This window comes from Pocillopora verrucosa, chromosome 10, assembly GCF_036669915.1.
Source record: "Pocillopora verrucosa isolate sample1 chromosome 10, ASM3666991v2, whole genome shotgun sequence".
Classification (NCBI taxonomy): domain Eukaryota; kingdom Metazoa; phylum Cnidaria; class Anthozoa; order Scleractinia; family Pocilloporidae; genus Pocillopora; species Pocillopora verrucosa.
Window position 1 is genome coordinate 9,819,412 of NC_089321.1, and position 13,377 is coordinate 9,832,788.

Genomic DNA, 13,377 nt, shown 5'->3' on the forward strand with positions numbered 1-13,377 from the left:
AGACTCTTGCCTTGAGTGGGATGGATGCTGATTCTTGGAGTCATTTGGAACAAATACTGTTAAGTGCTCAGAAGCAAATATTTCAGAGACCACAAGTTTGTCTTTGAAAAAAACTGAACATTATATATTTTGAAATATTTATTTTTGAATTATATAATGTATTATTTCTGTTGTCATACATGTACAATTTTCTTTCAAATATTTGCACTCCTGTTAGTGCCTTTCATCAGTACTTTAAATTAAGTAATACAATGGAAACATTTCATCTTAAGGTATCATGTATCTACAGTACAACAGGCACACGAGTACAAGTATTTACAATGAGTAATGTAAAGCTAATGACCAGAAATTCCACAAAATAGTAAATTTAAAAGCACCAGCATTTGAAGTGGCTTTAAAATATAGCTGACTCTAAGCCATTTCTTTGCAATAATTCTAATTCATCTTGTAAAGAAAGAAGTATGGAAACTGCATTTCTACTGCAGTTTTTAAAATGATGTTCTTGTGACAATATTGTAATGAGAGTAGAAGAAAAGTGCCTTATCTGAAATAGCACAAAACTATGGCCACCATGCTGTTTGGGTGAGTTCCATGAGTATTGAGCTCCAGGAACAAGTTTGTGTGACATTTATAAACACTTTTTTAGTTATAAATAGTTATTCTGTCATCCTCTAGTTATGGAAGTGGGGAAGATGGAGAACCTTGAAAGTGGTTCATGATTTTGGTGCACTTCTTCTTACATCACTAAAGAAAGGATGACTTAGAGCATTCCTGGCTGATATGCGACTTGTTGGTTCATATTTAAGCATTTGCTGCAAGGAAGTAATAACAAAAATGCACTGTTGATGATTATCTCACAAGCAGAGTTGGATAAATTAAGTTATGAATTTCTTTCATTTAAAAGATCATGAAGTGTTTACTTTGGACTGAATAAACCTTTACAACCAATAAAACAACTGAATTAATGTTTGAAGTAACTGACTACGAGTCAGTTTAGCCCGTGCTGCTAGGGGAGGGTTCAAACGAAATATTTGTACCCAAGAACATATACTTTGTTACCATTGTTATCAGTTTGAAGGGCTTTGAGAATTAAAACTGAAAAAAAGAAAAGGTTCACAAAACAGTCTGATCAATCACATGAGCTGATCTCCATTTTAGCCTGCAAAATGAGTGATAATGATTTCTTATCAATTTTTCCTATTGTTTCATCATTCAGTGAATATCCCCTAGCCTCACCTGTAATAAATCAGCACCTGATTGACCTAAAGCAGGAATAACTTGGAGAAGATTTTGCACAGGCCATTTGGGAAAAGATGTTTTATAATCAGGGAGCTCAGATACTCCTGGCCATAGTCTCTCATCTGGAGTTCCTAATGTTCTGTGAAGTAAAGTGCCACACTACTTAATATCTCTTCTTTGGATAAGAATCTTCTATCAATTAACATTAAGAGACTAATGGTGTCAGTTCTGTGATGGTTTGAAGAAAACTAACCCTTGAGAATTTTTACAGTATTAATTGGAGATATGTTTCAAATCTTGTTTGTTCTCTTAACTTACCTAAAAATTCGATATAGCTGATCAATTTCTGAGTCTCCAGGGAAAAGAGCTCTTCTGGTTATCTGTGAAAAGTCAATGGGTATGTTTAAAAACAAGAGAACACATTAAAGATGGGATAAGAGGCAGTTATGGGGAAAAAGCAGCTGTACTGACCATTTCGGCAAATATACATCCAATACTCCACACATCTACGGGGGTGGAGTAATAACGGCAACCCAAGAGAATTTCAGGTGCCCTATACCACAGGGTTACTACTTCATGTGTATAAGATCTAACTGGTACTCCAAAAGCTCTAGCAAGACCAAAATCTGCCAGCTTTATGGATCCATGAGCGTCTATAAGAAGATTCTGTGGCTTTAGATCTCTGTGTAGGATTCGGTGTGAGTGACAGAATGCAATACCACTTAACAACTGATAGAGGTAGCTCTGGAAATAAAAAGTTTTAGAGTTGGCACAGATGGTTAATCTCAGCATAATTGTTTAATGGATTTAGGCTGTTCAAAAAGATAGCTGATCGTTACAGTAAGCAGGCTGCATGTGACATATAGATCTAATAATGACCTAGCTCATCATTGGGTTCACTGTAGCTCAGTTGCAGAACATCCAAGAGGAAAACTTTAAGGTCTGGAATTTGATTCTTTGCAGGTGAAAAAGTAATTTGAGGCAGGTAACACAGTTAACACTGAGGCATAGTAGAATTTCACTGATGGAAATTATGTTACCTTGACTAAAGGTAGTGAAATTCCACCAGCAGGTACTGAGTCCATGTATTTTTTAAGGTCTCTATCAAGGAACTCAAACACCATGAAGAGCTTCTTTTCACTGGGAACCACATCCAACAATCTGTGTGAATGAAAGAAAGATTACAACTGCCTCCAAATTCCTCCCAAAGTTTTAAAACTTAGCAATACAAATCTTCAGATGAATCAGCTTTTTGGGCAAAAGAAAGCATGTTGCTTATGTTCCTTATGTTTTGACAGGGTTTTTTTTACAGTACAGCCAATCAGACAGTAAAACAAGATTACTTTCATCAAGATTATCAGCATTATTGATGTAATATTTATTATTTTAATATTATTAATGCAACTGAGACAAAACCTAGGTTCCATCTGTGATTAAGATGACAATAGAGAAAAAGAAACAACAATACCAAAACTGCAAGTTGAGGAATGAATTGAATTCAATTGTTGAATCCCGATATTTTACAAGGAGTTGTCCATTTGTGAAAAAGGGGCAAGCTTAGCTCCATTGTTCACACCATTGTCAACACGTGGGTATAATACATATGGTGGTGTAATTCAAACAATAGATGACAAGGAACGATTTTGTCGCTTTCCTTTTGCTTATCAAAAATATCAACCTTGAAAACTTACTCTACCGTTTGACCCCAGGTCAAATTAGACAGTGAGCGCTATTTATGTACTTTCTAACGAAATGAACAATCTGAGAGATTATAGCGAACGCAATGGCTATCGAAATCAGCCTAATATCCTCAGATGCAGTGCTATGAGATTACCAGCACTCAATCTAACTATAAAAAGCCTGACTTAAGAGAAATGTATGAAAATAGTTTCGTTAAATGGAGGCTGAGTGACTCTGGTGGGATTTCATAAGAAGAAGGAACCCAATTAACATAAGGAAAAACATCGCAATGGACATCACACGACACAAATTAAGGACACACGAAGATCCCACAAATAGTTTTCTTTTCCCTAGCTGTAAAATGCTACACAAAGCGCTGAAGTTGAAATACAATCGTAAAATTAAATAACGTATTCGTCTGAGATGTTCTAGAGGCTTCACGACAATAATCCTACGCTCTTTGGGTGGTTTTCACAAATTGAACTACATTTTGGTCGAGTCCAACATTCGCCACTCATTCATTCATTAACAAAATTCCTACAGGACTTTTGGTATTTTTATTTGGTGTTTAGAGAAGCATTTTCTTTTCGTACCATTTGACGATAGTCACCGACAGTGTCTTCAATATTTGATTGCCGTTGTTTTAATCGCAGTGAGCTCAAGGCAAGAGAAACCACAGGTCTAAACAACCACAACAGTTACAGCTTTCAATTATTTTCACCTACCTCACCACATTTGGGTGATTTAGTTCTTTGAGTAAAGAAATTTCCCTTATTGCTGTGCTTGGAACTCCATCAGATTCCCTGAGAGAAAAATGCAAGGTAACGCAATTTTAACTAGCCTACAAAATAAATGGCTAAACAACTCATGCCAGCTCACAATGAGCGTTCGCAGGTTTCCACGTTTATCCCCACGCTTTTAAAGAAACTAAAGCCATTTTCCTCAATTTTACTGCAAAAAACACGAAGAGTTTTAGTCAAACTATCCTTAATTTTCGAATAGACCTTAAAGTGAAACTAAATATTGGAAATTCCAGGGATGAACCGATGGTTAGCATGCACAAAACTTTGTAATACTTACGCATCTAACCGAATCTTTTTCAAAGCGACCGTTTGTCCTGTTTCGATATCTTTTGCTTTATAGACAACGCCGTATGTTCCTTCTCCAATTTTCTCAAGCTTTCGGAAAGCTTCCATGAGGGAGCGAGAAAAAATCCGCACTTTCCCGCTAACCTCTTGTCATATAAAAGAGGTAGAAATTCAAGTTCATATATTTTCTTTCATCTCAACAAACATAACGCGCAAGTTTCTGCAGCCTGTTCCCGCTACTTTGTTACACTGGTGATTGGTTGATGTTTCCCGCGCAACAATCTGATTGGTTCTCGTTAACACTTTTCTAGAATTCTATTGGCTAAATCTCGATATGAGCCTCCAAGTAGGCATCTCTTCGGTCAGTTATCACCCCCATCATATCAAAGATGGCGGACGAAGTGGAGATGCGGTTAATTTTGACCCCAAAAACACTTTTGAAATTTTCTTTGGTGACTCAGTTTGTTATTTTTAAACAAGAGTGAAATTGAAAGAGGGATATAAGTATGAAAGAAAAATAGGAAGTACTCAACACTTTGTTCAACTGATCATTCCCTTTTATATTTTCACAACTAAAGTCTGCACACAGCCACATGAAATCACGCCACTTCTTGGCCTTTACTTATGGGAGTTATGATACATATTTTTACCAATTTTTTTCGCATAAAATGTAATTGTGAAGTACTGACTAACATAACAAGGTAGAAAACCCCACATGAACCATAAGGCTTTAAGAAAGTCAAGTGTAAGTAAAGGCCTACTCCACTACCACCCTAATAAAGGCAAATGTGTCGCAAAATACAAGTAAAATGCAGAGAAATCATTCTCTATGCTTACATATTTTCAATTTACTCCTTGATGTTTCTTTCTCCATGTTGCTCTGATAGGCTAAGAGCCTCAATCAAAGTTGAGTCCCATAGGTTACAAAATTTTGGTCTGTCTAGGTGAGCAACTAGAAGAGGGTACAGTATACCTTTCTCAGCATGGTGCAGAGGTGTAGTTCTCCTTGTTCATAACTTACGCACATTATTTCACGCAAAGCAGGCGGCTCAGTACTTGAGGTAACTTCATTTAAGCTAACAGCTGGCACTTAATGAGGACCCTGTACTAAAGTAATTAGGAGCAAGGGAAGTGTGAAGTGAAGCTGAATTAAGAGAAGTAATTACCCTTTTCACTCCCACAAGTGACCAAGACAGAATTTCTCCTTACAATATCAATACAATATCAAGCAGGCAGGTGATGAGAATCGAGAAGAATATCAATCATGGGATCATTAGTGGATCCAATACCAAATTCTCTGAACTAACATAAGAATTGTATGGCAGATAGTAAGGAAAATTACTAATTAGATCTTGGGAGTGAAAGGGTTAAGAAAGCTTGAACAGGATGCTTAGAAGTTAAAAAAAAAAGTGAAGAGACTAACAAATTGATTTTAAATCAGCAGAAACATTTATTCATAAAGTACAAAAATATATTCAGAGCCTGACAAAGTTTCCATGATAGAGCTTTTTCCTCAAGGAAATGTAATATATACAGCAAAGCATACTCATACAATGGCACTTGTAGCCCACTGTTTGACTTCTGTTGGACAGTCAGGATATCTCTGTAGTGCATCATTTATCTGTGTTGGATCAACTAGCAAAGTGACAAGTCTGTATTCTTTAGGGGTGTTTTTTGCAATACTGTCAATTGACTTCACAAACTCCAATGCTGTTAAATGTTCAAATGCCTAAAACACAAGAAACTGGTGAATCAGCTGATATACATGTACAGGTGCAACAATAAATCTCTTTAAACTCCCATTTGGAAACTTCAAATCCTAAAATGGTCACTGGAGATAAAGTTCAAGTTTAAATCTTGCATAACATAACATAACATAACATTGTATATATGTTAATGTTTCTCATACTTTGACCACCAAAACTGATGACGTGGCATTTTGATGTGGGATTTTACTTTTGTAGTAGGTTTATTGCTGATAGATAACACGAACCTTTAGAACAACCGGTTTTTCAAAAGATTGAATTGCAAATCCTTTCTTTTGAGCGAACTTTTGATATTCTGCAAATAAACAAGGAACCTAATTAATTTAATACCTTGACTAATGAACTGATGCAAAAAGAGAGGGTGGAAAGCTGAATTACTTGCCATGGCAAGATTCAAAGTGGCAGTGTCCTTGGTCAAAGTTTTAGGGAAGTTACAAACAGTTTTCCAAAGGGAAGGATAATTTTTAGAATCCCAAAACATAGTCAGTGTCATAATTTTACACATAATTTTTGAAGGAAGAAGTGGGGGGAGGGGGGGGAGGGGGAAATATTTCCCAAAGCATGATGGGCAATGATAAAGCTAATGATGATTCTAAAATACCTTGGTAAACCATCTCAAAGTTAAAAGAATCTCCTTCTGATAGTGTGATCAAATGCTTCATAGCAATGATAAGACATAACTCCAGCACAGAAATTCCTACAAAAGATTAACAATAAATGCAAATTTATTCATTTTATTAAATATACTCCTATTTGATGTTGTCTTCAAGGCATGATATTCTTCCAATTAAAAATTTCAAGAGGATGTAAACTTTGGCACGAAAATACCAATTTCTGGTTCTGTAGCAAGTGAAACAAGACTCAGCTTGAAAGATTGATTACAGAGATTCACATAAAAAGCAGAATTGTACACTCCTTTTGATTGGTTCCTACTTATGAAAAGGAGGACAGGGGCACAGATAGAGTCACTATTTTCAAACTTTGCTTTGTTATTGGATAAAACAAATAGATTGCATGTTGCCCTGTGTCTGTTCAGTTATAGATCACAGATGATATCAAAATGCAGTAGAAACACACTAAGCTGTGCTGTCTGTGCCATTTCTTACCACATTTTGGTGTCTTCTGTGATCTGTTATTGAACAGACACACAGCACCATGGATTCTAATTGTGAATTGGAGCACTGATGATTTTATCTTGATGACTACTAGGCTGACTCATTTTAAAACCAGTGGACAGCACTTCATATTGTGAAATCTATAGCTAATATAAATATTTGCAGTTTCTTGAAAGCAGGATAAAACTCTATAGGTAGTTTACCACACAACATTGCTGCCTTGCAGTCAATTCCAAGTTTGGTTTGTGCATCCATCAAGTCCTTTGGTTCTATAAATGGATGATCTTCAGAAATACTGCAAACCGGAACAGTCTAAAGCATAAAATGTATATTATGAGTCAGGGCAACTGTATTTTCAACAACTCATACTGTAAAATCCTTACATTAACACCTCCCTCAATTTGCACATTTATACATGAACTTATTTTTTTTCAGTATGTGATCATGTTAGCTTTGGAAAAATAATTACGACTCAATTGTGTTGTCAAGAAAACTTTAAGAGTCAGCCTTGTATAAAAATTGTTCATGCCAAGTCATTATATGGCAAATAAATAATTATATTTTGCCACAGTTTGGGAAAAAAAGTTCAGGAACTTCCCTTGCATAAGTCCTGCCCTTCAAAAACTGTTGCCATCTTAACCCTTTCACTCCTAATATTTAAATATCAATTCTCCACACATTCCAATATACTTTTATGACAATCTTAGCTGTGAGAATTTAGTGGAAGTCAAATGAAATCACCCAGTTGGTAATTTTCTTTCTTCTCCAAACCTTTCTCACTGAAAATGTATTAACTGTTTAAACCCTAAAATCAGTTTGCAAATTCTCCATACTGTTCTCTAGGCTTTTCCTAAAGTGCTGACAGGGAGAATTTCTCAAACAATCTAGAGCTTATTCTCCTGACCTTACTATTTGATTCAAGGGTGATATTATGAGGAGAAATTAGAATTGATGGTGATCACTTGAAGGGGTCAAATGCTTAATGTTGTATAGAGAAATTCCTTTCTGGTCACTCCTCAGAGTGAAAGGGTTAATTTAAAATGAGCACCTTAAGTGCTATTTTGAAGATTTTTTGTATCTTCATAACTTGCTCTTGCAGCTTATGAGAATGTGCATAGCAATCAGCATTGAAAAGTATCAGTAATTTTCAACTCACCAGTAAACGATGCAAGTTCCTTACATCTTTTTCTATGCTGAATTGTCTCATCAATACAGCTTTAGCTTCTTCATTATCTAACAGCTCCTAAGGATGACAGTCACCAGAAAATGTAATGAAAAATTGGATGCTCATCTCCATGCCGACAAATCAGCCCAAAGTGGACTAGTTGGACAATTGCTATAATCTTAATATGTAGTCTCATAAAGACTCAGAGTTTCTCTATATCTCACCCTTGTGGCAAAAAGAAAAAAATCTTTCTTTCTACACATCCAGTGTTCATTGTGATGCCTATCTATCACTTGTACCTCTTACAGGAACAAAATTTAATGCTATAGGAAGCCTACACCCCAGCCACTTACTAACACCTTCATTGTGGAGTGTCTGCTTACAAGGGCTTGCACTATAATTAAGAATCTTTCTGTACCTCAATGTGGGAATTCCAGGCTTGCACAAATTGCCTATCCTTGAAATTTGAGGGTAACACCAAAACTGTTCTGAGGCAAAAGATGTAAAAGGTCATGCAGGGTTTTCAATTAATATCCTGTAAAGTGTGAGTCCACCACCACAAAATAAAACTATTATCACTGGTGATAACAAAATTCTTTAAAGTGATTGGCTATCACCAACCTAATTGTGTAAGGACAGTTTGAACATCATGCCTGAGAGTGTCATTGACATTAAAGGTGGCTGGATACAGTTTTCCAAATTTATTGAAATTTGCTTAACAGGGTGGCCCTACCGCAAAAATGAAAATCTTGAGGTTAAAAAATATCTATTATAAGGATTTTCAAGAGCATCCACAAAAACTGTTTAATGGGGTTTTCCCATAACATGAGCATATTAATAACTATTACCATGCTGCACCCACTATTGTGAACTTCCATCCTTTTGTCAACCCAGGTGTGAAATCCTTTAAATGCAAAAGGGGAGAGTTGGTTCACAAGTTTGCTAAATATTGCTTGTCACAGCTTAGCCAAACTGTAACCAGCCACCTTAAAAAATTGGGCATAACATCAGCTAGAATATTCTCTATAATTTTCTCAATAAATTTCCTTGAGTGCTGACAACAAGAATTTGTTTAACAATCAAGAGCTTCCCTGGTAGGTGATCATTTCCCCTATTCTCATGACATTTGTAGTGTATTGCGTTACCTAAGCGTTACTATAGTCACGCTATATCCTGTAAGACACGATCGGTACATGATTGTAAAAGTACATTCCTATGTAAAAGTAGTATTACTGATCCCTAGTACTGTATTGTTAATATAGCTTGTTGATTCTTTAATAAAATTCAGTTGAGCAATAGCAATAGCAATGAAAGAAGTAACTTGACTGAGTCTAGACGACACAACAACATTAGTGTGTGATTCCAGGGTGATATTGTGAGGAGAAACTAGATGCTCCTCACTCTTAGGGGTCAAAAGGTTAACTATTAAATTAACACAGAAGATTTTTCTCTCAATTGTTAGCACCTATAAATGGTGAATGATTATAAATAAATAAAGATATAACAATTTATCACTTGCCTTTACTTTTCTAGTAAATAAATCATTTTGTTTGAAAAGTAACTGCTCTAGAAACCACTATTAGAACAAAAAGATCAGACCTCACCTTGTTACTTGCAAATAATCTTCGAAGGTCTCTGACATGAAAAGATGAATCTGGCGATGGGAAAACCTTGATTTCACTCTCTTTTCCAGCAGCTCTACAACATCCTGAGGAAAAAAACAATAGCAAGGAATCAAAAACTACAAATTGCGTGAGAAACAAATTAAGATTAGACCTTGATCATGTTCTTGTACCTCAGCATGAACACTAATAGCCCAAATGGTCGTGTACATGTCCTGATTGACTGATAAGAACCATGTCGTCATTTCATTACCAGTCTGCAAGTACATCCTATAAAAACATATCAAAGCCTTTAAGTATAGCATGGCTTTGCTGGATACACAATTTTGTGATTATATTACCAGTCTGCATGTAAGTCCTATAACACATATTGGAGTCTGGGCTGACTGTGACACATCAAATAAATTGTACAGCAAGGACTGGTTCTTGTGGTTTGTAAACAGGTCAAACTCGTCCAGTATAAACAGGATTGACTGGCTCTCCTCTCCACCTGGATAAAAAAAGTGTATATGAGGAGGTATACATGTTAAGCTACTTCATTTTTCCACAATTTTCTGAGGGAGTATGTCCCAAGAGCCTCTCACAGGGAGGTAATGCTCACAGTGTCACTGTAGACAACTAAGTGCTCAAAAATATCACTCTAGGTGGCAAATCAACTAGCGAGTTCTGTACCGGGCACTTAAAACTGCTAGCCATAGAAAAGCAAGACCTGAAATTATGTAAAATGGATACATTAAATAAAACCATGATTATAAGTAGTGTGTTATACAATAATATGGACAAAATGTTCATTTCTGAGAAATTAATTAATGTAACCTTTAAATTTTTTCAGGCATATAATTTTTTATTTTGTAAAAAGCAGTAAAAAAAACTTACCACTCTTCAGTGAATCCAGCAAGAAAGCAAAGTTTTCAGCAAAAGAGCCCTGAAACCAAAAGCCATAATTGTAAGCTAATATATACTGATCAACTTTTAGCTCCAACACACCCTCCCCCCTGGTCCCTGAAGAATATGAGCCTTGCTTGGGTGGGGTGGGAAATTTGAACCAGAACTGTTTAGTCTCTCCAGCGGAACAAGTGTGTTTTGTCTTTTGATGTAGAGGAGTTAAAAGCAAAGATTACAAGAGAGTCATAATCACTACCCTTGCCTCTTACAAAACAAAAATATTGGTAATCAAAACAGGCATTGAGCAGGGCATTTAAACACAATTTTGGCCCCAGGGGTGGTGGGGGCAGGGGCAGAATCTGAACAAATTAATCTCTAAAAGTTCAAATGAAAAGTGGTTGGCCGGAAGAATGGGGGGGAAGGACATTAAAGCTTCAAATTGATTGCTGCATTATTGCAAATTTCAGTAACAGGGGGTTAATTCAATAAGCTTACTTACAAAGACTTTGTCTCCAACTGTGTTCTCCAATTGTAGTTGTCTTGTTATTTCTAATAAAGCTGATCTGTCATCTGTTTGAACAAGACCTACCGGCAAAAAATACAGTTTTTGAGATTATTTATCAATAGTCTCACCCTTAATAGAGTTTGGCTGTGACAGAGGAGAAGAAGAAAAAAATACATGTAAAATTTGTCCATACAGTTGAAACACTAGTTGGTTATGAAGAGATATACAGAATTGCAGAAAAATGCATCACATCCTAATTTGCATCTTATAAATAACAATCCAAAATTTTAGTACAATTGTTAATTTGGTGTTAACAACTGAGTTGAAAACATAAATTAGCCACTGTAAAGGTTAAAAAAGCTGACGTTTTGCACTCTGATGAAGGGTTAACGCTCACAATGTCAGCTTTTTTTACCCTTTACAGTGGCTAATTTACATTTTCAACTCAGTTGTTAACACTAAATTACCTGTTATACTCTCCCTCCGATGCAGCACCACAGTTTCTTTAGAAACTTACCCCCTTTATTCTTTAGTACAATTGCTAGTTTTTTTTTTAAAACTGAATATAATTTCAATAATCCTGCATCTTACTTCCAAAAGTAAACTCCATCAAAGAACCCCAGGGAGCCCAAAAGAGATAGCTATCTACCAACCAGTGTCAGTCTATATGAACTTTGCACTGTGGGTGCTTAATTACCATTTAAATGCACTTCTAATAGGTTCTGCTTCACTCCTTTTGTTTTAGATAATTCTTCAAGGATTTTTTTCACCAGCTGCAAGAAAACAAAATAGCGGTTATCAATAATCCATTTACAACCAAAATCTAATTGTTAATTCTCCCCTCTGGCTGCCTCACATTTTCTTGTAAATTAGTAATGAGAATTTGAAGTAAGATCAAAATGAAAACTTCTACCTGATAAGTTTGAGTATTCTTATAACCTGTTTTCTGGATAATGTATGGCTGTCGTGGGGAGAAGTTACAAGTTGATCCCTTCTAGGAGTTAAAGGGTTAAGAGAACTCACCAGGGACTTTCCACTACCTCTTGGACCAATCAGTAAAACAGAATTGCTTTCTCCATATTGTGCGCACCTTTGGACAAGATCTAGTAACTCCCTGTTCAGAAAAAGACAGAAATACTTGATGCCGGTCTCGCAGCGGATGAAAAACCTTTTCGTTCAACCTTGCATGTACAAGAACTAACCTCTTTTGCCCTTCCAAGCCATGCACTTGAGGAGGTACATCGGCATGGAAAATTCTTCCGCGCAACACACTTTGTACTTCGCAAATTATTTGAGGATCAGGATTTCGAACCCCTCTCTTGGACTGTGGTTTCGATTTTTTCATTCCGTTTCCTACTTTGTTTGTCAAGCACATCAAAAACTCAAATAGTCCGCCATGTTTTCAACTAGACTCGCCTCGAGGATGGGCCGAATAGGATTGGGGCGAGATATACGATGACCGGACTAGGCGGGACCCCCTGGGGTGGTGAAAAGAAGGGCTACTCGGTAAATTTTATCATTATCTCTCCTCTCTGTTTGTATATTTTCCGGCAACAGTTTATTTATTTTCATTTTTTTTCGTCCTTTGAGGTCGTTTCTATTTTACTAAGCATGATAAAGAAGATCAGAGCAGGAGCTTTTTGCTCAGTGTTAAATAGGGAGAGGAGGCAAGGGGTTAGGTTAGCCTAAGTTAGTATAGCCGTACTCTCCCAAGCCAAGGTGCGAGTGCCTTTTCACTCGCGTGTCTCTCTCAAGTTTGCCATGCAACACGCCTGCTCTTGGTTCTCCAACGGCCTTCTAGGCTTTAAAGCTACCCTTACCCTGGCTTGCAACAGCGAAAGAAGAAAAAATGGATTTTTCTCTCTCTTTACCTTGATTATTAATGTTCCGGGAAAACTAGAGCTTTGTGACCGTAGAGTTCTTTCAAATCCTCAAAACTTGAAGTTCTCTGTCACGTCATTACATGTGTCTTTTGACGTGTTGTAATACTATCTTCCCAATGGATGATAACAAAGCCTTCTTGATTGCGTAGTGTAGTTCACAGCAGAAAGTCTAAGAAAGTTCTGCTTTTCCGCTTCCAGAAAATATCATTAGGAATCGAGGCTAATGAGAGTGGAACTCTTTGAGTCAGTTTTAAATAACAGATAAAATTGAAAAAGTATATCAGTCTCTACGATATTGTAATAAACAATTGTTTGTTCACTATGAGGCAAAATTCTGAAATTCAAGCTATTAAATCCCCAAGAGAAAACCATTTGCGGTCACTTCAGAGAGGTCACGCGGCCTGTGTCACGCATTCCACTCGACAGTGA

At 36.5% G+C, this 13,377-nt stretch overlaps 2 protein-coding genes across 2 annotated transcripts; both read right to left on the bottom strand.

The window, feature by feature from the left end:
- Positions 1–174: 174 nt before the first annotated feature.
- Positions 175–4,211, bottom strand: LOC131799131 (cyclin-dependent kinase 2-like). Its single transcript, XM_059116803.2, has 7 exons — positions 4,000–4,211; positions 3,645–3,722; positions 2,280–2,400; positions 1,711–1,983; positions 1,558–1,619; positions 1,237–1,378; positions 175–812 (listed from the first exon to the last, which is right to left on the bottom strand). Exons 1-7 carry the CDS (start codon positions 4,113–4,115, stop codon positions 714–716), a joined length of 891 nt encoding a protein of 296 aa, XP_058972786.1. The 5' UTR covers positions 4,116–4,211; the 3' UTR covers positions 175–713.
- Positions 4,212–5,433: 1,222 nt separating this feature from the next.
- On the bottom strand, positions 5,434–12,481 carry LOC131799164 (origin recognition complex subunit 4). Its single transcript, XM_059116852.2, has 13 exons — positions 12,268–12,481; positions 12,089–12,179; positions 11,763–11,838; positions 11,060–11,145; positions 10,552–10,600; positions 10,017–10,165; positions 9,658–9,761; positions 8,472–8,541; positions 8,045–8,131; positions 7,092–7,200; positions 6,375–6,470; positions 6,001–6,068; positions 5,434–5,736 (listed from the first exon to the last, which is right to left on the bottom strand). The coding sequence occupies exons 1-13, from the start codon at positions 12,438–12,440 to the stop codon at positions 5,554–5,556; spliced, it is 1,341 nt and encodes a 446-aa protein (XP_058972835.2). The 5' UTR covers positions 12,441–12,481; the 3' UTR covers positions 5,434–5,553.
- Between the last annotated feature and the right edge of the window lie 896 nt (positions 12,482–13,377).